This window comes from Coturnix japonica, chromosome 7 (genome assembly GCF_001577835.2).
Source record: "Coturnix japonica isolate 7356 chromosome 7, Coturnix japonica 2.1, whole genome shotgun sequence".
Taxonomy (NCBI): Eukaryota; Metazoa; Chordata; class Aves; order Galliformes; family Phasianidae; genus Coturnix; species Coturnix japonica.
Genome location: NC_029522.1, coordinates 16,602,674 through 16,628,487, shown reverse-complemented (window position 1 = coordinate 16,628,487; position 25,814 = coordinate 16,602,674). Strand labels below are relative to the sequence as shown.

Genomic DNA, 25,814 nt, shown 5'->3' with positions numbered 1-25,814 from the left:
TTGCCATGAGTTCTCCCCTCAATTCCTCTGCTCTGGGCGGAACAAAGCCAGGTACCTCAGCCTCTCCTCGCACATCTTGCCTTCTAGAGCCTTCCCCATCAGTATAGCCCTCCTTTGCAAGCTAATATTTTTGTCTCTTTCTTATGCTGTGGCACCCTAACTGCACTCAGTGCTCCAGGTGAGGCTGCACAAGGCAGAGCAGAGCAGAACAGCCTCAATACCTCACCCAGTGCCAGTGCTGGTCCTGAGGCAGCCAGGGAGAAAACAAAAGAGCTCACAAAGAATTACACGAGACAAATAAGACAGTTTTAAGATCAACTTTTATTGAAAAATTTAAACTGCATTGCATATCTTCTTTACATCTTCAACATTTCTTTAACCACAAAACAGAGATTCCATTTAAAAAATCTCTTCGTATTTGTCACCATTCTAAAAACAGTTTATCAATTGAGTAACGATGATTTTAAAATCCTGGGCTACTACCAAGTCCCCTGGTTCTGCCTGTTTGCAACAACTGGTATAATCTAACAATCTTCTCAGTCTTACTAAGTACCATTAGTAATATAATCAGAATTTTTCTCATTCAAAATCAACAGCTGCTGCTGATTTTCATCTAACGATCAGCCATTTCCATAAAAATTACTTCAGTTCACAAATTCTGTGACTATAAATTCAGCCTAACACTTGCCTATTATTTATTTGATCTTAATTCACCCATCCCAAATTACAGTGATTGTCAGTGTAACTTAAAAGACAAAATTGCTTCCTTAGAGTGTATTTTAAACCTCAGAAGAGCGAAGTTACTCACCTGTAATAGTAATGCTTTGAATTAGTCAATATTTCTTTATATCCATACCTCCTGAACTCTCACAGTCAATAGTGTATGGATTAAAAAAACAGGAACATCCCAGGTAACCTTTTGTTTGAGAAGCAGCAAGATATTACTCACATGGAGATTACCTACTGGGAAGAAAACACAGATGAGTTTTCTTACTGATGAATCATAGGATCATAGAATGGCTTGGGTTGGAAGCAACCTTAGAGTTTCAACTCCTAGACAAAATCAGCTAACATTGGAAAGTATTACAAGCCCTGTGCCCAGTATTACAATTTAAAGCTTCACAAGAAAAAAAGTAATTGTGGGTATCGCCTGTGACAAGACACAACACTGCACATAGGCAAGATAAAATTCAGAGTGTTGAAAGATGGATTCAAAGTGCCTGTCTTTAGAGAAGACACCTCTGTGTTAACTGACTCATTTCTGAGGCAAGCTGGATGAGCTCCACTTCCTCCTGGATCAGTGGCAACAGCTACAACCTCTGATGCTTCTTACCTGCAGAAAGCAAGACACTTCACTAAAAGAAGCAGTGAGCAAAACACAGAATGTGCTGAGGAGATCTAGTTCTATTTCTGACTACATCACAGGACTGCACAAACCTAGTTGTATGAATGCCAGTAAACCATATTAGAGTCTGTCCTGTGGTTTGACAGTCAGTTATATCAGGTAATTCTCTTTAGTTTAAACACTTCTAAGGAACATAAAATTTCAAGTACAATTACTATAATATTAAGATGATGAACTGGATACCAGATCCATGAGGTTAAAATATTAATGTTAGAGATTTATGGACAAGCTGGATCTTACAGCTTTAGTAATGCATTTGGTGAGTTAACTTGACAAGGGAGCAAAGTAAGGTCAGCATTTAACTGTCCTTATGCAGACTATCCTAGTTCATATTGTTTCTCATAAACCACAACGACTGAGGGAAATCCTTCAACATTTTGTGGCTGGATTTCAAATAAAGTGAGAAGTTGTGAGAGACCAGATCTCCGACAGAAGCCTTTCAATTGAAATGCCACAAGGTCCTTCCCTTCAAAGCAAACTTCTTCCTACTCCTAAAAACAGTTTCCAGTGACAGACCACATGGTTTTGCTAAAGAGCTTATAAAGAATAGCAGTTAGTGTTATGAAAGTTGCTACTGAAGTCAGTATTCACACTGACTGCTTCTGCATGGCAGACCTCAGGTTTCACTGCGGATGAAAAATGTTAACTGGTAAAAGCAAAGCAAGATATCAGCAGTATAATTTAAGAAGGCTAATGCCTAAGATGAAGAAAGTAAGATACCAACTGTGCTGTATTAACGAAAGTAACCTAATAAAATAAATACTATGCTGTGGAAGAGGGATGAACAACTCTCCTATGAAAAGCTGGAAAGGCTGTACTGCACAGTACACCATTTACCATTTTACAGATTCTTCCTTCTATCTGTTCTGACCCTTCTGAAGGTGTGATACAGCATCCTCAGAAGACAACCCACTAGACCTACAGGATGGAAGTGTCTGGTATCTGTAGCTGTCAGTCCTTCCACAGTAATAAAGGGGGGTAAAGAGGATGTGAGGACAGCAGAGTGTGCATTCACTGAGCATTTATAATATAATTTTATTACTGATTTGGGGGAAAAAGAATAAAAGGAAATCCAGATAATTATTGACTTACATGGATAATAGACCTAGAGTCACATATGAAGAGGTTTAAAATCAGCATATTCCATTTATCACAGTGACAGTAATTCTGTAGACAGAGAACTATTGAATTTTCATTTTGTTCCACTATTCTGCTTTCACTATGGAGTTTTCCACTTTTTGGTATTGATTATACAATGATTAAAACTGAACAAGTTGCAGATGACTCTGGTGTCTATACTCTGAAAAGTCTGGCTGGTTTAAATTGCTGTGACATGTCAGCTGTATTAAAAGATTGTGAGATTAATTTTTGTTCCAAACACACAGTGAATTATTTCACGGAAAGAATGACTCTCATTTAGACTCCTACAGAAATGCTATAGACCTTCAGGAATCTTTCCACAGAATTTAGTTAAAATGGTCACAGAGATTAGTCCTGACATACAACTCAAAAACAGGGGCCTTGGTTAGCAACCAATATTCACTAGAAAAGCATTCAGAATACTAAACAGACAGTCAGACATTACATTCAATAAACTGAAATTTCTAATAGATTAAGGGGATTTCATTATTTGACAGCCTATGTACAATTAGAATTCCTTATAATCAGTAAAATTATCCGTAAATTATTATTTTAAGGGCACTAGGATATAAATGAAAGTGTTAGCTAATATTTTCATATCTTTTCTTTGGCTCACAAATACACTAAAATACCATAAACATTATTTAGAACTTCAATAATATATAAATAGGATACATTACAAATGGAAGAAAATACAAGACAATTCTTCAGCATGGTAAATCTCTGCATATAAATAAGCAAATATTTTGTATACCTACAATTCAACAATTACCTTGCTGTAAAACTATTACATTTAAATCCTTTTACACAAAGTCATTTAACAATAATATACACAATCTACACAAATTAACCTCTAAAAATACAGCAATAATATACCTGTTACAATGACTCTGCTACTATTATCCCCGATGTGACACTAAAGGGAAAATACAACTATTTTACTCGAAGGTGCTGTTAGGGATTGCTGTTTCATATGTGACAGAAGCACCAACAACAAGATTCAATACTGTTATACATTTTCTTTAGCTCCTAAGAATCTACGCTTTAGAAATGTTCCTATATGTCTATTTTTACCTGGCAGGGAAATCTGTAGCACATTTATCCACATCATTAGGTGTTGAAGGAAAAGTTAATTTTCTTAAAGTGGAAAACATGCTGTGGCTTAGACTTAAGTTCATAATCTCTTTATATATTTATATATATATATGTATATATATATATATACATATAGATATATATTTATACTGTACATATATACTGTGCAGATTTCTTAATTTTCTATTTTCACACTTAGTAATTTCCTGCTGACAATAAACAAGACCAATCTAAGAGTCAACAGTACTTCAACTTCAAGATAAGACATTTTCCCTCAGTAAAATGATCTACCAGTACACATATATTTCAATAGCCTATAAGTTTTTGTCACTGTTTAAGGATGTCTTAGGAGATTGGAACTTATAGAAAGAGAATTTCCTCAAAACATGTTCTGCAGAACTGGATTTTAAAAATAGCCAGTACTGGAAAACAGTGAATTAGAGAAATGAATAACTCAGCCATTGCACTACAGCTCCTGCCCCAATCTCTCTATTTCCTCAATGAGGAAGTCTATGTCAGACTTAGTTGCTGCTGGGTTTGAGATGACCATTCGGAAGAAGTTGACTTTATCGCCCTGAGGCTGATATCCAACCATGGTAGTACCTGACTCCATCATCAGGGCTTTGATTTTCGGTGCCACCTTTAGAATTTAAAATCGAGAGAGGGAAGGGGGGACAAAAAGACAGAGAGGGGGACAGAGAAAGAAAGAGAGAGAGAGAGAGAGAAAGAGATTTTGAGAATTCTTGTCTTTTCTTTGAATATCACAAGCTGTCTAAATTTAGGGAAAACAAAAAGGAATGAAATGGAGAGTTTAGAAAAGCAATATAAGATCAGTAAGAGATGAAGCTGGAAAGCTTCAGAGACTGGATATCTGAAGTAAAATCAGCAATGATAATATTAATATTTTAAGAAATATTTTTAATTAAGTGACTAGCATCATTCTAGTATATTCATAATATTTTAATATATCTAATGTACGTAACTTGTATGTGCTGATTATCATTATTCTTACATTCTTAGTATTTGAGTGAGAAGACCTGGATGCACACAGTTTTACTACAGCCTTTGAATAAAAAAGACATACATAAATTTGATGTCAAGAAACATCAGGGACGAGGGAGTATTTCCTATGTTGTTGTTTTGTTTTTTGAAAACTCAGTCCAGAATCAACTTTTTGAGGGCCACAAATGCTTTTCATGAAATTGTATGCATTCTCAAAGTCAGCTTGCTAAAGGGACAAGGTAGGGACAGTGGAAATTTTACAACAAGATCTTTGTAGTAAGGAATATTTTCTGCTAGCATAAGCCGTGGAAACCTTCCAGCAGTTTTGCAGTACTGTGCATTTACCTCTGTTACACTTCCTCACTTTAATTTATAAGAAATACCATTCCAACAGCCTTAATATGCAGTATTAGGTGAGTCCAGTTATGCCATCCAGACTTTTCTCCTGCTCTACTGTCTGCCAGCCAAGGTCAGAGCTTGGTTAGTAACTGTTTTGTAAGATGCTTTATGATGGCCATTAACAACTACAACGGTCAAATAAAATATGTCGTTCCTATTCCCAATCCTACCTAACTCTTTTATTATTTTTTTTCTCTTACTTTGGGCAATTTCCCTAATGCTAGGTCATCCCAGGAATATCTGTTTTCTTTCTGGGTGTGATGAAGACAAAAAAATCCTTCACAAAGCCTCCCAATTTCATCCATTCTTCTTCCTTCCCATACATAAAAATACATTCATTTTTTACAACCATAAAATATTTCTGTTGTCTCCCAAATCTACTTTGTTCCGCTTCTATTTGTCTAAAATGCTACTACAGTTTTTTTCACTTTCCTCAGTTCCTAAGTAACAGAAAAATACTCTGGTGGTGCCTCTACAATTCCTTCATTTCCCTCTACTATTTCTCTAAAAATACTATCCCAAAGTCTTCCAATCCAAATTAATTTTCACTGAAATGCAGTAATCAGTCTAACAGTGGAAAATCACCCATGACTAACCAAGAATACCTAAAGCCAAAACAAAAATCTGAGAAAAGACTTGAATGTTTCCGAGTCCTATATCTGCCCCAGAACTTTCAAACAGTTACCCTCCAGTTCCTCTTTCTGAAATGCTGCCCTGTTCAAACAAGATGAGGGTGTCTTCTGTACCTAGCTACTTTTTAAATATTCTTATACACATTTTGGACCACAGGAGGAATAGGAAACACATAAACAAAGCCTGGTTGTGTTCTGTATTTTGTTCCACAGGGAAAACTCTAACCCCAGCTGGAGATGAAAGTAAACAAATAGCAAAGCCATAGCAATAGGAAACTGTTTGTCCTAGTATCTGGAACTTGTCAACACAGAGATGTATTATGTTTAATAAAAAGAATACTTTGGGCTGAAATAGCAGACTGTACATTTGCATTTAACATAAGCCTCATACCCTGTGCAGCTTTTCTCGTCTCTCATCGCAGTCTGGCATGCCTCTGAGACTTGGTGGAATATACCAAAAACATACATTTGTGTGCTCTGGCTGCAAAAAGAACCAAACACATACATCAATAAAGTAATACAAGTCAAACATGTCTGGGCCCTCCTCCACCCCCCCAATTTTCCTCCATTTTCCTTTTTATAGTCAATGAAGAGACAGTGTATTTATGTTATTCTATCAAAAGACTTTATACAATGGCACTAGTAACACAAGATATAGCAAAACCAGCAGATCTGCAGTTAAGTACCTGGTGGCACCTGGAATCTCAGCAGGTAGCCTTTATGCTTTACATTCCATGTAAATTTAACCCATGCTTTAAATGAAAGAAAACTTACCTCTCCTTCAAAAACCATCTCAAATTCTTCTCTGTTTTTTATTTTAGTATAGAGATATTCTGCCAGTTCCAGGCATTTGTTGACCTGATTTTCAAATCCCACTGTACCCTATTTCAAAAAGAAAGTATTAATTACAGAGTACTTTTTCCTCCTCAGATGTAATGATCTTTTCGGAGAGATTTCACTCTAGAATGGCTTCAGAAATACAATATTTAGCAAAACTATTTCCAGCAATTTAGGAGTAAAGTCAATCAGTATTATCAGAGGCAGCTAAATGCACCAAATACTGTAATTGACACTGGGTTCTGTTCTGTTTCTAAGAGAATCTATTATTATAACAGGAAAGGCTTTTGATATTCTTAATATAGTATCTTTAGTTCTATTTTCTTCAGCTTCTAAAAATCTGAATGTTAGGTCTTGCTTCCCCAGTTCTTGCTGAATGACTGCAGGCATGGAAGAGAAATTCAACTGAAAGAGGAGATTTGGGAAGTAATCTGTTTCATTTAAATAGCTTGCAAGAACTTTGCATCTTAAAAAGCCAGGAAATAGAAACCTATCTGCTTAAAGTCATTTGCCTACCTACTGGTCTTTGTAGCACCTGATCTTCTGAAAGATCATAATCCCTTTAAAAAGATGAGTTCTGATAACAAGTAAAGTAGGAAGATCAAATTTTTTGAAAGCACAGTTCTGCATACGAATGAAAAATTAAAAACAATAGAAGCACACTGTTATTCATTGCTGTGCTGCAGGACTATTCCTGAACAACTTTGATCTAGTGATGTAAAACTTCTCGTTTTCAGCCAAATGAATGGATGGGTAACATTGTTCTACTAGCTGAATGGTTCTTTCCTCACCATGTACCTGTGTGTTTAGAGGTTGTGCTTACACAAGTATTAAAAAAGCCTTCAATTGCATTACATATCAAAATTAAATAAATAACTTATGAACTTTAAACTGGACTTTTATGATTTACCTTTGCCTTCCACATCAACCAGAATTTGAAAATGTCCACATGCCGGCCACACTGTATTGCCTTATCTCCAGTGTCATAGGATACATCATACTGTTTGTCCTGCTGGAAAAGATATCCTGCACACATTTGATTGCAGCCTTGAAGTATACCCTGTAATGAAAAATATGTACATACATGAATCATATTGCCTATGTGCATGTCAATCTGTATGTATTTATAATACATAAAGATGTATATCAAATATATACAGAATTGTTCTCTAAACAGACAAATTATGAAATATGGACCTTGTTTTGTAAACCTGAGACACAGGCAATATTTTGTAACCTAATATGTTTGACTTAGAACTTCCTCAAGTGCATTTGGATTCTTAATTTTCAGCACTAACTTTGTTCAGTTCACACCATAATGCTGTGGTTTCAAGACTTAAATAGATGATATATTATATTATATAGTAGATTACAGTTGCATCCTCTCAGGGCTGCATACAGTTACAGAAAATGAAGAAAATAAAAAATAAAATAAAGTCTTTATATTTTGTCCAGCTTTATGATACCTAATACTAAATGGTCATAAACAAAATGATCAGACCTGGATGGGTTTTGCTAAGCAACCACTGCTTTTAAAGTGATGGTCTACAATACAATAGAAACTTATGAATTATGGATAAGAGTCTACATAGAAAAAGGAGAAAACTCCTATATGTCACACATAAACTTTTAAAATGCTGGGCAAGATTATTTTTTTAAAAAAGGCATTTTATTTAAGCAGTTTAGACTGACCAATCACTAAGATCACAGCTGTACATTCCATATAGGAGGGGAACAAAGCGGGAGGTGCTCAGATGAAGTACACAAGCATAGCTGTAGTGCAGTCAGAATATGCAAAGGTCCAGCAGCTGAGGATATGAACTATATTGTTTACAGCTTTGGCAAAAGAAAAATAAATAAAACAAACATACAAGAATACTGATTTCTGCAAAACAGTACAAGCCCAAATGATTATGAACTATTCTTTTGAAAAGTAGCAATTGATACTAACAAATTTTTATCTTTTTAATTACTAAATATAAAGCAGACCTTCTCCCGGACCAGAATGGCAGAACACTGCAACAATACTCCCATCATCTTGTGTGGATTCCAAGTGACTGAATTGGCTCTGAAAATAAATAAATAAATAAAATATGTGTCCAGATAGGTCTGAAAAAGAGAAATCCAACCTGGAGCTGCCTTAGTTATCTGCTTTGAGCTGGAAACATACAGAATTTTTAACCAGCTGATTTCACTACAGAGATTTTTACTGTCTCAGATCTGTCTCTCCTTTCCCAGCTGTACTGTCCAGTAAAGGAGTTTTTCATGTGTTGACTTCAAATATCAGACTCCTGATTAGTTCATATTGTTATTATTAATAACAGCTAATCAGTGTCAGAATGTGTTGATGAGATGAAATAGCAACTTCGTCCCCCCAAAACCCCACTTCAGAAGCAGTACTAACCATACTAACAAAAACAGTACAGTTCAAGGTACTTACTGGGTGATGGGACAGACAACTAAGGAAAAAAACTGAAGCACTGGAGAAGTACAGTTATTTGCTGAACAGTTGGTGGAAATGTAAAAGTAAAGAAAAACTCACTTTGAATGCCTATCTGCTTTTCCAGCTAGAGCCAAAAGTGGCCTTTTCTATGCTGTCTTGCTAAGCCCATGGACTGCTAAAAGGCTATAAAAAGTTTATAATCCTACTATTCTGTGTGTAAAGGTTAAGACTCCTTATGCATACATGCAAGTGAATGCACAAGATCATCTAATTTAATTGCAAAGGTAAGACATTATATATTTTTAATATATCAATCTAGACAGTTTAATGATGATGCTAAAATAAATGTACCAACATCATATGTCCACTGGCCTCCTCACCCCAAGTTATTAATTACCATTATCCCTCGATTCACTGTGTGTAACAGAGAAGGAAACCACGTAATGGTATTTAACAGACTATATGTGTGCAAATTCAATCATAGAACCATAGAATATCCCAGGTTGGAAGGAGCCTAAAAGGATCAAGTCCAACTCCTGACTCCACACAGGTTCCAGACACAATTCCAACCTCCACCTGCACTAGGCTGGATAGGAGTGTATCTCAGCAAAAAAATAGTGTGGCTGTGCACCTGTGGGGCTCACCCTCCCTCTAGAGCCTCCTTAGGCAGAGAGGACCAGCAGGTTAAGAAGGTGTGCCAATTAAACTTCTGTAGGTAAAATAAATTGTTTTTACAATACTAATTTCATATTAAGATGTGTTGGATTGGGCATAAGACACCTTCTAAGTTTGAATTGAAAGAGCTGGAGGGAAGGTCATGCTCTCACTCATACCTTGTTGTTTTCTTAAATCCATCTTCACAAATTCACACTCAAACCTACCATTTGCCTTTATGATTCCTTAAAAACTATGCCTACAATACTCTCCTCTCCATTTTTTGCTGACCAATAGCCTTACCTTCCTTTGAGTCTGCTGGAAACTTGGCTTTCACTGATGTGTATATATACCTCACTGTTGTCTTTTGCAGAATTGTTTGTCATACTTCTAGTTAATTTAAATTCTTTATTCCAGCAAATTCATCTTTTCATGAATTTGTGAAGTGCCATGTACCTCATTAAAGTGTTTAAATAACAGGAGTACTAACAAAGGGTGCAGTACCTTTCTATTCCATTCAGTTTATGACGATGCTTTCAGGACATTAAGAGTCCACCTCCCCAAGCAGCCTGGAAGAGATAGGACCAAAGGGAAGATCTGTCATTCTGAAAAGTTTAACATATTTTAACTTATTCAGGATCTAATAAATATTTTGATTCAGGACAGACATGTAAACCAAAGTCCTCTGTTACATGACTAATACCATGTCAGTCAGTTACTCACATCTACGTGAAGCCAGAGGTTGTATTTTTCACATATATCTGCAATCTCCTGTATTGGATCAAAGGCTCCATAAACTGTTGTGCCCGCAGTTGCATTTACAAAGAGAGGAACATATCCCTAGAATGCAAATAACAGTATTATTTACAGAATTCAACCTTTTTCAGGAAAAACAAAAAGTGAAAAAAATCACAATTTTGATTCAGATGAAATAAATTTGAATTGCAACCCTATGGAGTTTGCAAGTGTAAAGAAGTCAAGAAATCACAAAGAATCTTGATAGCTCTAACTTTGGTGGTTTTGTATAAGATGGTTACATTTTTCATTGCAAGGAATAACAATAAATGCCGCAAATTCAAGCTTACTGGCTACATTTACTGGCCCTGCACTCACACTTGAAAGTTAGGGAATTTAGGATTATCATCCAACAGGATTTTTTATAGTTTAACCTAACATTAAAGTTTGATGGAAGTGGTTTTAGTTTCACTTTTCAGCATTTTTCCGCGTATTTCCAAAGATAAAGTTAATTTAAAAAGTCGTAAAATACAGATGTAAGGCAATATATAAACAAAAAACACCCAACGCCAACATTCTTTAAACAGTAAACAAAAAACCATGCAAGATAATTCCCTAAACAATACAGAAATATGTGATCAAACAACTGAAAAATACTAAGACAGGATCTATATTGTTATATTGTTTTGTTTGATGGAACCCTCAGCCTTCCAGGGAAGAGGTAACACATTTTATTAAACCAAATATTTAAGCACTATTAAAAAAAAAAACAAACAACAAACACAAACCTTTTGTTTTGCTTCCAAAATTTTTGCTTCTAAATCAGCTGGTATTATTTTGCCTCTGTAATTGTTGTAGAAAACAAAGACAAAGAAAATTGAAGATTACGTACAGAAATACTAGCTACAGTTGAAATAATTTAATAGCATTTTCTCAACAGGCGATTAGCAACTCGACACACTGTATTGAACCAGCCCCTAAGTATACTAAAACAAATTTAACAGATGAACACATTTAATATATTAAAACATTAGCATCCATCCTACCTTTCATTGCACTTTATCAAGATTACATTGTCTGTTCCAAATCCAAGTGCAGCTCCAGCTTTCTTTATTGAGTAGTGACTCTGCAGGAAAGCATATGTGTACGGAGAGGTCATTTAATAACAAAGTGTCTTCACAATGTACATCAATAAATAAATTAACAATTTAGCAGTGTGTTAAGCTCACATGTTCTGAGTAAAGAGAACCAGTTTAGGGACTGCAGCCATGCCTTTGGTTTTGACTTCAGGGAAATATTTGTAGCGTGCGGCCATTATGCTGTACATGTTGGAGATGGCTCCTCCTGTGAATGAATAAACAAATTAATACTAAAATAGTGATAAGAAAAAATGAATATATACCAAAGATGCACAAGGCAAGGCCTCACTGGCATTATCAGGGAAAGTGGCAGTGAAACTATGAAAAGTAAATCTCTGAAAAGCATGGCTTCTGTCTATGTAGCATAAAAGAGATGCTCCTCTAGAAAGTTATACCAACAGCCTAATCTATCATCCCTTTCAATTGCCAGTATTTTGCAACACTTTCCTAAAGCTATCATTTTCCGTTGTGCTGCTTTTCCAGGACAGCTTCTGTTAGTAAGAAAATGGAAGTCACCAAATTCTCTTGAGGCTAAAGTCATATGCAGTATAGACTTACCCCAGCTCATCTGTAAATACAGAACCAGATGCTTAAAGGTAGGTTTCTCCAGCTACCTCATAGTGAGTTAAAAAGAGGCACTTACAGGCTGAGCTGGGGCCCCATTCTTATCTACAACTGCTGATTGCTTTTATACCACCTTCAGGGGAAGACAACCACGACCTGTACTTCAGAACCATACTTTGGGATTTCTGAAAGTTACACGGTCTCTTTTTCTCAACAGCATTCTGGAGACCAGCACCTCAAGAAATGAGGCACAACAAAGGATGTTAAATGCCTAACCATGTTCCAGAGTTTGTAATAAAGCTTTAAAAATACTAGCCAGCGTATTTAACATCTCGAAAACAAAAAAATCTCTTTTTAATTTTTTGTGGGATTCTTTGAGCAATGCATATACTTCAGGTGGAAAATTCCTACTTCTAAAACTCTGACATGCTGTTTGGACATTCAGAAGTGGGTGTTCAGACAGAGCTTATGGGGTCATTCAGAAGTGGGTGTTCAGACAGAGCACAAGAGAAAAACCTACCAGGTGAGAATATTCCATCACCATCTTTATTTGACCATCCAATAATCTCTCTCATCTTTCGAAGTGTTATTTGTTCCATGAGGACAAAAACAGGGGCAATTTCATATGTAAACCTGTGTGAGCAAAGAAAAACAAAAACAAACAAAATTAAATACATATTCAAAAAATGTAATCAATTGGCTCTAGATTCCTAAAAATTTTCCTAACTTGAGAAACTGATATTGCAAATCTTATGCAAGCAAATATCCTCAGAAGACAATATGCAAAATATTGGTCAATAAAGACCTGCAATATCAGTTACTTTTCTATTGCAACCAACATGAGACCTAATACTCAACATCACAGAGCTTCTGACTGCTATGTTGCTGCACATTTGTCTTCTGAAGTGACAATTCTTTATTAAAACAGTGAACTTCAATGAGCTAACCACAGCCATAATTAGAACTATTGAGCTAGGTCTCTGAAGTCTAAATACAATTAATTATGTGGATTTATTCTGTTGATGATCTCCAGGACAACTTATTCTACAATACCACGTGATCAATAACTGTCAAGAGTAATTATAAATGATGATTTTCTAATTACCAATTACAAATACAAGACAGCAGTCAACGGCTGTATCCATTTAATGAAGGCAAAAAGCAGTGCATAGCCTGGTGTGCCATGATGTCGCCGACAGATCTGCAGATAGAAAGTGGCAGCCATACAACCATTTCTGGGGAGGAAGCTACATGGATAAATTGCTACTGCTGTAAATAAACTGAGTGTTGGGCATGCCAAGGGAAAATAAATAAATATATAACGGTTAAAGAAATATATATCATATATATATGTAAATAATTGGGGGAGGGAAGGAAAGAATGCAGGAGCAGAAAGAAACTAAGCATTCCCGCTGTGATTTTTAACAGAATCTTTAGGAAGGTGACACCCTGACACTTTGGATCTACATGATCATTTCTGTTTTCAATGTTAAATAATTTCACCACAATTTACATGTTGTTTCTTTAACACTAATATGACACCGAGAATTATTATGGCAGACCCCAGGGGCACAAGCTATTCCTGAAAGCTTGTATTTCACTTATGTCTGTACTGTTTAGTTTAAAATATTGAAGTTCATATCTTTGCTGACAGCTGTCACTGCTATTTTGAGAGGCAAAATGTGATTTCATTTGATTTTATCATGATCAGAACTGTCAGAGACAGACAGCTGAATACCAATCTGGAATTTGGGTGTTAACAATGATTATAGGGACACAATGTTTAACAAACCAGTTGATGTCTATAACCTTCTCAGTATAAAAAACACCACAGTTCATTTTGTTCTGTGTTTTTTCAAACATTGCAAATCTGAGACACATTCCAACCTTTATTTAGGCAAAATGCCCAGCTGGAGCCAACAGGAGCTCAGAGGTATACAGTGTAGTCTATATGTGAGACAAACTGAAGTCAACATGATTTTCTCCATCAGTTTAAATGCATTTCAGATTTTACCTGGAAACCTGCACGTTCATCCATGATGAAAGACTACAGCATTTGTACAAGAAGTGCACAATATTAAGCAAGATCTTTGTTAATGAAACACTAAGACATCACATGGGAAACTAAAAATGTACCAAAACGCAAGTAAAACAGTGTCTATTGATTTTACTGTGTAATTATTTTCTGAGTCCCTAAAGTCTGACAAAGAAATTAAAAAGCCACAGTGGATGGTTATAAGTTCAATAGCTCTATGATAGAGGATGGCAACGATTTCAAAAGTCACATCTTGCTGAAGGTCAGTCCAAATCGTGTCTGTTTTAAACTTGAATGATTCTGAAAATTTCTGTAAAACTCAGAAAATGTATTTCAGAACCAATCTCCTGACTGAACGTATTGGTTTCAGTTTTGTTATACAATTACAGATATTTCTATGAATTAATAGTCACTAGCCTCAGGTCTTCACTAACAAAAGAAATGAATGGGTTTATGTGTGGCCAGTGCTGACTTAATTCTTCACTCACCTAAAGACAGATGCATTTTTATCAGGACAAATATAAACCATTATATAGCATTTTTATACATTACATTTTCATAAGCGCTGATGCATAATACTATCAATATAATTCTCTCATCCTAGCTACCAGGGTATGTTTAAAGGGAACTTCCAGATCATACTATTGCCCTCCAGCCCCTATGTGACAGATCCCCATAGCTGGCTGAATGATAGCAACTCCTGAGGATACCAGTGAAGTCCTATGCTTGGTGGCTGAGGTGCAACTAGCACATTGCTACGTTATTTCCAAGTCAATGTGAGGAGCTTATCACATTCAGTTTAACTGATTGCCTTCACAGAGACATTTAAGGAACATTTCCTAATGACAATATAATACTTTTTAAGTGAATGCAGATGTTTCTGTTATGCTGCAATACTATGAAAAAAAAAAAAAAAAAAAAAAAAAAAGGTATTTCCCTAACTGCACGCTAGTATTTTATGTACTGTTTGGAGACGGAAAAGAAAAATGGCAAATGGAAGGCATTTCTTACTGCAGCCCAGCATTACTGTTGCATTACATGGTTATGTAACTGGAAGGTGAAAGCTGCTCCTAGATAAAGGTCAGAACTTGCTTTTCTGTGCTGGAATGCTGCTCAAAGCAAGAGGTATGCTCCCCAGAGCTCAAAGAGACACTCCAGGCACTGTTAAGAACCTTGTCAGTGCTCTGAACTCGTATTTTACAAAAACCTTGCTTCAACCATACTTGCAATTACTGCATTACTCTTAAGGCACATCATGTTGACCTTGGTTGGCTGAAAAAAAAGAGCAATATACCATTTTCTATTTAGTAAACCTCATGCAAATAAATAGATGTCGATGTTCACAGAAAATAATTTGCAGGATAAGTTGTTTAAAGTGTAAATGGATCAGAATTTAGCTTTACAAAGCTAGTTATTCAACAACATACTATTAAAACCAAAATAAGAGGGGCAAAACCTCTAAGGTTATCACAGCCTGCCACAGAGCTGAATTCTGATTTCCCTTATCATATTTGTGCAATTTCATTTATTACAAAAGAAGAGCTAAGCGAGGATAACTCAGTCAGTCGAAGGGAACAAGGTCTGCAAAATAATGCTGCGAAGCTTGTTTTTGACACAGAGGAACAATATTTAAGCAACAATTTCTTCCAGAAATGCAATCAGAAACATTTTAGTTTTTACTTACGGCACTGAGAAAAAAAAAACCAACACCTTGCAATACTTGCTTTACTACTTAAATGTACACTGCTGCTATTTGTTTTGTTTTCCCAAAAAGCTTTTACACCTGAGTCCTTTATAATATATTACATATAGCGCAGCAACAGTAGTCAAAAAGATTATAATTGTAAAGGGCAGGTTGGCTTTGGCTGGGGCACCTGACCCTGTTCTCCTTAGTGCTAATGCCACAGAACAGGCACAGCTTGTGATAGAGCTGCTAATAACCAGCTGCACTTAACGGAGCACCTGCCTGTGGATGGACGTGAGGAAAAAGCTCATGTTCAGATCTGCAACAAAGAGCTCCAACAAAGGGCTAAAGGGGAAGGCACATTCTGGAGTATGTAGACATAAATGCACAAAGACTGTCAGGAAGTTTTCTTTGTGGGTTATGCTCGTTACTGCACAATTTCAGCACAATACCTTGCACTTCCTTTCATTAATTTGTTAAATTGGTTAATTTTCATTAATTTCATTAATTAAGCTTTCAATAATTTCGATGTAAAGAAAAATCAGGTGGTTTTCAAACTGGCAGATTTCAGATGTAACTTAATTTTTAGTGCTTTAATAAACCTTAGTCTGGGCAATTCCTTCACCATCACCACAGCAACTTTCAGTTATATGTTTTAACCCTTTCAAGGCCACCCAGAAGCAGCACAGGGACAGGTGGTGGCCCAGCTCTGATACCTCTGAAGCCAACAGGAGAACAAACAATTGTTTTACATAGTTTGTATTTCACGGGTACTAATGCAGAATTACTCAGACTAGATCCAAGTACTCAGTCATACTCAGTCTAGAAACAAATGATGAAAAATATATATATATATATCTGAAAAAGATCAGTAAGACTGGTCCAAGAGATGAGAATTATTTCAAGTTGTTCGGTTAGGATCAGATTATTATTTTTATATTAGAACTGGCACATTTTGCTTACCGTGTACACTGGGATATTTTGGTTTATCAGGACTGTGAAACAGTTATAGTTTATATAATTGTTTGCTCTGTGTTACGGTCAGGGGAGACACTTCTAATGGAGATGAGGTAATTAGCACTGAAGTGCACGTCTGTCGCGATACACGCCTATCGCGGCAGGAGACAGCCCGCTAAGCACAGCCCTAGCACACGGCAGCTTACATGTTGGTGTTAGCGGTGGATGTCAGCCACTCCCCTGCCAAGCCGATCATGTCCAACCCCGTGGATAGCTGATTGAAGAAGCGCGGGTGACCTGCAAGGGAACGAGAGCAGCTTAGAGCGGCTCCGTCATCTCCGCAGCCCTGAGTTTATCCCATATGCCACAAATCGCAGCGCCCGCGGCACCGCCGACGGCGCTTCCTAAACAACTGCGTAAATCTAAGAGCGTTATCGCCACGTTAATGGACGTTCCTATTACGAGAGCCCCTCAGCTCTCACCGGCACTGCTCGTTGTCGCCACGACGTGCTACTCGGGGCTCTGTGCCAGGAGCCACCCCACCACGTCCCCGCCGCCCTCCGAGGGAGCCGTGCCCGGGCGGCGGCTCCGGGAGGGGAAGGCACCGCCATGCCAGCGGAGAGCTGACGGCAGCGGGGCTCCGTGCTCAGCGCAGTGCCAGCACACAGGCACCGCGTCAGGTCCTGGATAGGCGGCTCCCGGGAACGGGCAGAACTCTGCGGGGTTCCCGTGTTCCCGGAATTTCATTCTCTTGCATTAAACGTCTGACGAACATAAAGATGAAAAACTGCGAATTCAGTGTCATTTATGCTCTCATTTACCTAACGATATTGCTCTCCAGAGGTACAGACAGCTCGCATTTCATCAAATGAAGGAGATTATGTTTTAAAACGTTTTTCTGGGCTCCGCTAACAGCGCCGGGCCCTGCACAGGGAACAGCGGGACAGCACGGGCCCGGGAGAACTCCAGTCATTGCCTGGATTGGAGCGGGCAGATTGGAGGGTCCCTCGGGACAGAGAGCGGCCTCAGAGCACCCGGCCGTGTGCGGGACCCGACCCGGTACAGTGCGGGAACCCACCTGTCCGCACCCCGTACTTGAGCGTATCCCGGCAGTCCACCAAAATCTGCTCCAGGGACTCGGGGTTGTCCGATAGCTCCAGGTTGAAGCCCTCCATGCCCTCCAGCAGCTGGTGCGGATGGTGGAAGTCCAGCACTTTGGTGGATCTGTCAAACGTCTTCCTCACGTAGTTGAGGAGTATGTCCACGACCTCCAGCAGGAACTGCATTGTCTGCTCCTCGCCATTCTTAGCGGGCAGCAAATCTGCGGGCAAAGCAGCCGTCAGCTCCCGCTTAGGGAATGAGAGACGGAGGTGAAAAGCCCCCGGCCGCCCGCAGCCCTCCCGATTCCTAGGAGCCGCGGCCCCAGCTCAGCGCTGCCGGAGGGGAGGGAGGACGGCAGAGCCTATGGCTGCCTGGGGCTGCTGGGGCCAATCGCCCGCTGGGGAAGGGTCCACGAGAAAGAGTAGCAGTGCACCGCTACCGGGTGCTCGCCTCCCAGAAGCCAAAAGCATCCAAGCCCCAACAACAACCACCTCTTCCCCACCCTCCCCATCTCCGGTCCCATACGAGCAGCCACAGGCCGTTTATTGCTGATCTACAGAAGAGGAAATTAATTAAATCCGAAATTGCTCTCCTCCTGGGAGCTGGCTCTGGAGTGACCCCGGAGGAACAGCTGGAGCCGAGCTGAAGACGATCAGCACAAAGTACAGCAAATTGCATTTAAAAAAAAAACTTTAAAGCACCGCCAAAGCGGCTCTCAGCGAACACACAAACACAGCTTCTCCCAGAGTCTCCCAGTGAGCAGCAGCCCGGGCTGAAGCTGACAAGGGAGCCTGGAGCTGCAGGAGCACTTACCTCGGGCATAAAGGTTGGAGAAGTCCGTCTCGGTGCGGCGGAACCGGGCTTCCCGCTCACTGTTCTCGCACGCCAGCAGGTTCTTGGAGGACTGCCGCTCCTTCAAGGAGCCCACGATCCGGCCTTTGTCTTCAAGGCTGTTGGTCCTCTGCAGGAACCCTACATCGTTATTGCAAGGTGCACAGGTCAGGGTTTTTTCACTTCCCAACATGTTTCAAAATACCTACAGCAGTTCTCTAGATAACAGTTCAAAGCAGTGTTTGCTCTGGGTCTGACTAATGAGGTCAGGAATAAGAGTATTTATGGGGCTTATTTGCCTCCAGGAGGAGAGCTCAAAATGCCATCAACTGCAAAAACCCAGCCATGCAAAAAACAAATTTTTGTCACTTAGTGCAGTGGTACATTCTTATTAAGTCGATCAGACAGATTCCACTTCAGTAACCAGCCACTGGAAGAGAGTTCAGGATGAGTCAATGCTATTTCAGCCTGCAGGCAAAGTTTATGGACCTAACAGACAGGGGCAATGATGTATGATGAAAATCAGGGCCACTTTGCTTCTCCTCGTGGTGCTCACACGCACAAAAGGCACGGGAGCAGGCAGCCGTTCTACAGCGTTCTCCTCGGTGCCCTACGGGCAGCGGCAGCACCCACCTAACCCACCTCCCCACTCACAAAGTGAAAGGTACCCCCATCAGAACGAGCCCCAAAGGCTCTGCCACTGCCCTCGCCCTCCCTAGGGGCTCCACTCCCACCCACGCTTAGGCACTCGGCTCCCTGCGACACCAGGGCACGGCCAACAGCCGCTTTTCAGGATTTCTCCCACTGAATTAGATGCCACCTGATAAAACGGCCGTGGCCCTGCCCTTTCCGCTGCCAACAAAGGCAGTGGATTTCGACTTCCCGGCGATGCGGGGTGCCTGGGACAGGTGGCAGCAGAGCCCAGGCTGAACCGCAGCGCTCGGCAGTTTTGTTTAGAATGAGTAACAGCTGAGCCCGAGTCCATCGGTGCTCGGGGCTGATCGGCAGAAAGGAACACCTTGGGGCGAGGAAAGCGATCTCTGGAACTCCGATCCTCCACAGCCCCGACGCCGCTTCTCCCCGGCGCTCTCCGCTGCCGGCCGCGTGCCCCGGGCTCCCCTGGTCACAGCTTGGGACCGACATAGTTGCGTTGGTACCGCCACTAATGGTCTTTGCAGCGAGTCAGGGGCTCCCGCTCGTTAGGCGGACGGCTAACACCGAAGCGGGTGCAGGTCAGCCTAAATTCCGGAGCGCCCATCTTTCCCCAGAGCCGTGGCCTCGTCTCGCTATCCTTTCCCACCCAGTCCTTCTTTCCGGCTCCGTGCGAGGCTGGTGCCGCTGGGCTGGGCTCGAGGCGTTGCTGACGATTCTGGCCGAGGATGTTCACCCTGTTGGTGCTGCCCGGGCAGCAGGGTCTGTGTCCTGAGCGGAAATAAAACCACACAGAGATCCAGAGAGAAGAGCACGGCTTGCTGCCAGGGCCAACTTTCCTGTAGGGATGGGGAGAGCGGCGCTTCCCAGCAGGGGTGCGTGGTGACCCTCCGACAGGCGTTTCCGTGCAAGTGCGTGAAGAGGTCGAACTTATGCAAGTAGAGGGCGGGATGCGAGGGAGCCTCTTGGGCCCGGAGTGACAGCGGTTCTGCGCGGCCCCACACCGCAGCTCGGCAGGAGGCGGCGTGGGAGCCCTCCGAGGCAGGAACGGCCCCGCGGGTCCCCACTCGCGCTGTGGCCGCGGCTCCGCGCCCCGGCTCTCAACAGGCAGCGTGAATCCCGCGTGCTCCGGGCACGAGCCGAGCTCCGACGTGCTCTGCTCGCGGCCATCAGCCGGCACCGAGCAGCTGCCGACGCGCCCAGGTGGTTTTCTTACGCTGGGTGTTTCTACCGATCCCAAGCAAATGGTTGCAGAATCGGCCCCGGCAGCGCTGCTAATTGCAGGAGCAGAGCACGCGGCTCCGGACTCAGAAGGAAAGCTGTTTGCACTTCACACGCCGTGACAGTCTCAGAAACCTCTTTAAGTGTCGTTTCTTTATTTGTTTGTTTTACAGCGGCCGTCTTCAGGCGGGGGCTCTCGGGCAGACAAGGGGCTCATCCTGACACCGGTCCGTTGTTAGAAGGGAAACGGCACATAAATCTCTGGTGTGTAATTACCAGGAATGTCAGGCACCAATACACGAACCATCCTTTGTTCAGAACCTGCTCTTCCTGTGAGCTGAGCTCTTATTTCCAGTTCCCATTCAAAGCGAATCGATTTCTGCGTGACACACAGAGGAACGAACCCCGGTCGCTGCTTGCCACAGCTCGGTGACGGCACAGCATTTAGTGTTGGAACAGCGTCTTGCAAAAGGCACGGACGAGGAGATAGTGGCTGTAACATTCTGACATTGCCTTGTTTAGCACGTGTGATCAGGGGCTGGCAACCTCAGCGCTGTGCTCCATGTGTTTCTCGAAGGTAACATTCCCGTCCGCTCCGCGGAGCTGGACATCGCAGGCTGAAAGCTTCAGCCGAGCACAAAGAGGCGTTGTGATCGAACCCCGCTATTCCAAACCACCGTGGGCATGGAATATTTGTCGCATCAAACAGAAGGAAAAAAAGCCGGAAAAGAGAAACAAAGAAAGAGAAGAGGAGAAAGGAAAAAAAAAAAAAAAAAAAGGGGGGGGGAAGAGGGGGGAGAAGAAAGAACAAACCCCACAGCATCCATGCTGGCTTTGATTTCCCTTCGCAAATCCAGAGCTACGCGTTCCTGCCGCTCTCCTACCCCAAGCAGTGCCGGGGCATGTCATTTCCAGTGTATCTGAACCTGCACCCACACGGAGGGAGCTATGCTGTCCCCCCATAACCCCGCTCCGGCGGCGCGCAGCGGGCCCAGCGGGGCGTTACTGCATCAGTGCCGCTCGCCAGGCTAAATTAAAACGATGATGAGAAGCCCATCGCCGCAGCAGCGAAGGGGAACGCTCCATTACACCCGGCCCGGGGCTATTTGTAGAGCCAAGCGGCTGTCGGTAATGTGCCTGCGGGTGCCGATGGGATCGCTAATATGTCCCGGGTCACGCACTTGCACCCTCGTCCTTTTTCGGTCCTAACTTCCGCGTAACAAAACATGTAGTGAGCTTCGGCTCGGGACGGGAGGGTAAGGGGCTCAAGTACGTCACTACTTGCACAAAAAGCCCATTTCTCTACCCCGCCAACCAACACAGGCAGCAGGGGAAGGGGAAATCCTGTCCATATTCACAGGACACGGTCTCAGCAGAACGATTCTTGCCATCGGAAATGAAGATCAGCCTGTTTGTCTCCAAAAGCGAAAGCGCAGCTGAGAAATCTGGAGCAGGACGACAGCTCGTTATCTGCAAATGAATCTCCTGTTCTAACATCGCGATCTGATTGTGCATTTGTTTCCCTTTCTGCGTTCCGTGTGCCTGCGCGCTGACTGGCTGCCAGCGCTATCTTACCAGTGCAGCACGCTGACGGATTGCCTTTTAATAAGGCTCTCGTTAATCTTTCTTCCCCAGGAGATCCGTATTTTCTACTCCGATAAGGTTGAACAGTTTCAGACGGAGAGGCGGCCAAGCCCCGCCAGCTCCCTCTGAGCCCCGCTCCCCGCACCCCGGCGGCCGCAGGGGGTCGGAGGGTGAGCGGCCGTCCCGGCCGTGCCTGGGCACCTGGGAGCGGACCCGGGCGCGGTGCGGAGCTGCCGTGAGACCGCCAGGGGGAGCCCGAGACCTGTACGCCCGGTGCTGGGGCGGAGGGGTTGGTGCTCCGAGGGAGCGCGGTCGGAGGCGTGCCGGAGCTCGGGGTGGGGCGTCCCGCGGGCGGACTTACCGCATATCTTCAGGCCGATCTTCCTGGTGCATCCGTGCGCCACGCCGCACCACGAGTCGTAGGCTGAAAGAGAGAGCAGAGGTGTTCCCTGGCGCGGAGGGACCCCAGTGGGACCCCGGCCGGGCCCTGCTTTTCCCCATCTCGTTCCCTCCCCGACGTCCCCGTTTCGGCGGGCAGCCAGATCTCCTCGTCCCCGCGGCGACAGCGTCGGGAGGAGAGAAAACGGCACCTGGGGCCGGAGCATCCCATAATGCACTGGCGGGGCTCCAGGGAAGTGGCAGCTTAAAATAAAGTGGCGTGAAATGGGGTCACAGACGAGTTCAGGAATTAATTGGGTGAATAATAGTATTCGACTCGATGAAGGGACTTGGCTGGCTGAGCCGGGGCCGAGCTGTCGGGCCGCCGGCAGCCGCACCAGGGACGCTCCGTCCCTGCCCTGCCCGATGCCCGCTGCCCTCGGCTGTTCAGCAGGGCTGAACTCATCAGCTGCACGGCCCTAAGCGGCCCCGGGAAACGCCGCCAAGAGGCGACGCCGGCTCCTGCGTGGTGCACCGCGGCCGCCCCGACGGGAACGAATTCGTCCCGGCAAAGTGAAACGCGCCGAGACAGGGAGAGGAAGGCGGCGGGTCTCCCGTCACAGGTCTGGGCTGAGGTGGAAGGAGCCCCTGCTTCGGCCCACACACAGCCGAGCCGCGGGGACCGCCCCCTCCACGCCGGCGGCGGAGCCGTGAGACTGTCGCTGGGGCGAGGCAGAGGGATGCGGACCCGCTGCTCCACGTCCGATCCCGCATCTCCTCCACGGGCGGTGGGAAGGCCGCAGACATGGCGGACCCCAGCGGGAGGGAAGAGAGCGGGACGGGACCGGGCTCAGAGCGCGGGGAGCAGCGGGGAGCGCTGCCGGGCCCGGCAGAGGAACCCTCCCGACGGGGCCAGGCAGGACGGCGCGATTCTTGCGCTGCCTCTCCGTGCAGCCCTTCACCCCGGGTGGAGGCAGCCTCAGCGCTCGCCCCCTCCCCCCGACCGCGGGACAATGACAGCCATGGCTCATTGCCCCTACAGCCCTTCCAGGGTAAAAGCGGTTCACTCTCCGCTGTGCTTCTCAACCTTTCGTTTCTTCCTGCCTCCCTCTCTTTGTCTCCGGCGCTTTATAGCACCGAGCCGTTCATTTCAGTATTTTGGCAGCTGACAGGGCCGTCAGCTGATCCCATATCCACCTGCAGCAGCCTCCGCTTCCCACTCGTACCTCAATAACTCAAGGCGAATTCAGAGCAATTAGGAATACATGGCTTTGAAAAGCTGCAATTAGCATCCCAATTTCGCTTGATTATAGGCTTCAGCGCGGGTTGAAAGGAAGCGCTAGCATTAGCATTTATAAAACGTGCGGGGGGGGGGGTGGGGAAGAACCCGCTTTGAGCCACCGCTGTAACTTCGCCCCTTCACAGATTCATTTTCTCCCCGCCCCGATAACATCCCCGTTTTTCGGCAGCCCGCTGTTCAGCTCAGCGCCCACATTCGTCAGCTGTGGCCGCAGGGCGGTCAGAAAAGGGCTGTGGGGGGCTCTCCCCTCCGCACGGACCCCGCTGCCTCCGGGAGGCGGTTCCTTTGTGTGAGCACTTTGCGCACCTTGTCTGGCGGCGCGGAACGGGCAGGACTGATCGATCGTTTCGTTTGGAAACGGGGCTTCCCGAGCCTGAGCGGAGAGAGCCTCCGAAACGCTTTAAACGAGGAAAATAATAAAACCTACTTGTGGGTCGTAAATTGGTTGGGGCGGGGTCCGGAGCGTCGTTGGAGGACGAGGGAGCGGAGGAAGCCATCCCTTTAGAAGAGCCCCAGTCCGGAGTTCGGATTTCCTTCAATATTCCTCTGAGTGGGCAGCGAGGAATCTACTGGAAGGAAGGAAGGAAGGGATAGAATGCGTGTTCAGTGCCCGCTCTTCTGGAGGACCGCGCGAGGGGGCGTGGATGCCGGCGGGTGGGAGGCGGTGGCCCCCGGTGAACAGAGAGGGTTCCAGGACAGGTCGGGCTCCCTGGCCGAGTGGGGCTGCCGGGCGCGGAGGCGGCCGCTCAGGGGCCAACGCGCTGAGCGTCACGCCGGGAAGATGCCTCGAGAGGCTGAAGAGCAGCCGCGTCCCCTCTCTGGATGCCGAGGCGCAACCCCTGCGCCGGAATGACGGGTTTATCAGACCGTGAAGTCTATCGCAATTATATCGGTGGCCGTTGAGCAGGGCGATGAGATGTCTCGAGTCAAATGGAAGCCAGTGTGCGGAGCGGGCTTCGAAATGACCTGCCCCGATGATGACCTACAATCCCAAACGGAGCCCATTGCCGTGTCTTATCAGCCAATCCCCGAAACACACGCCGGGCTGAGCGTCCTACCGCTAAACCCCCGTCACAACAAAGGTGCATTTTTGCCCAAGCCCAACGACACTCGTCATGCACGTATGTGTTTGCACACACATGTTTCAGCAAATCAGGGGCAAGGCACGCTCCATCACGGCCCGCGTTGCCATGTAAGCTGCCGGCGCTGATGGTACGAGGCCGCCCGGGAAAGCACACCGGCCCCGATCCCACCAGATGTGTTCCTTCCTCCGCCCGCAGGCACCCGGGTGTCGGCAAAGAATGGCCGAGTCAGTGCCCGCTCATCCTTTTGTCGCTGTAGCTACCTGCGATTTATTTTATTCCCCTTGTAAAGAAAATGAAGGTCGCGGTAACGAACGAGCGCTTTCTTTGTTAGCTGCTGGTTTCACGTCTGTAGCTAACGGTTCGTTGCCATTGTTGGGAAAATTTACGTCCCCGTGTAAACGCAACGCATCGATTATTTCGTTTATATATCGGGTATTTCGTTTTCCTCTATTTTTTTTTTTTTTAAATGAAAAAGAGAACGATCATAAAGGAGAAGCGATTCTTCAGACAATGCCTAGAAGCGAAGTAACAGGTTAACGCGATGTCTAAGGCGCTGGCTGTCTCGAAATATCCGTTGTCCCTGTGCAGCTACGATAGCGATCAAAACCAAATTTAAGAGAAAAAAAAGCTCTGGATCCTGAAAGCTGCTCTCAAAGCTTTGGAAATAGGACGCGGATGAGCGGAGACTTACCGAGGGGCGAGCGGACCTCCGTGCTACCGGCGCCCAGGCAGCAGCGCGACTCCAACCGGGAGCGACTCGCCGCTTATAAACTCCGCCAGAAACGACGTCGGAATACCAATCGCGCGGCGGAATTTAATGCGAGCTGACCTTTTTTTCCAGAAGTACTCGGATTTGCTTTTTTAAAAGCGTGAATCGCCGGCTGAGCTACTTCGACGCAGGCATGAGTCACAGAGCTGCCGCCGCCCCCTCCGCGCCGCTCC

At 44.0% G+C, this 25,814-nt stretch overlaps 1 protein-coding gene across 1 annotated transcript; it reads right to left on the bottom strand.

Annotated features, from left to right (window-relative positions):
• Positions 1–304: 304 nt before the first annotated feature.
• On the bottom strand, positions 305–25,814 carry GAD1 (glutamate decarboxylase 1). Its single transcript, XM_015868540.2, is given in 17 exon segments — positions 305–4,280; positions 6,065–6,154; positions 6,448–6,555; positions 7,421–7,570; positions 8,500–8,578; positions 10,112–10,176; positions 10,331–10,447; positions 11,131–11,185; positions 11,389–11,472; positions 11,575–11,686; positions 12,566–12,678; positions 16,928–17,018; positions 17,800–18,042; positions 18,636–18,794; positions 22,471–22,533; positions 24,215–24,356; positions 25,564–25,814. Coding segments are annotated over 16 exon segments (1,773 nt in total). The 5' UTR covers positions 24,285–24,356; positions 25,564–25,814; the 3' UTR covers positions 305–4,106.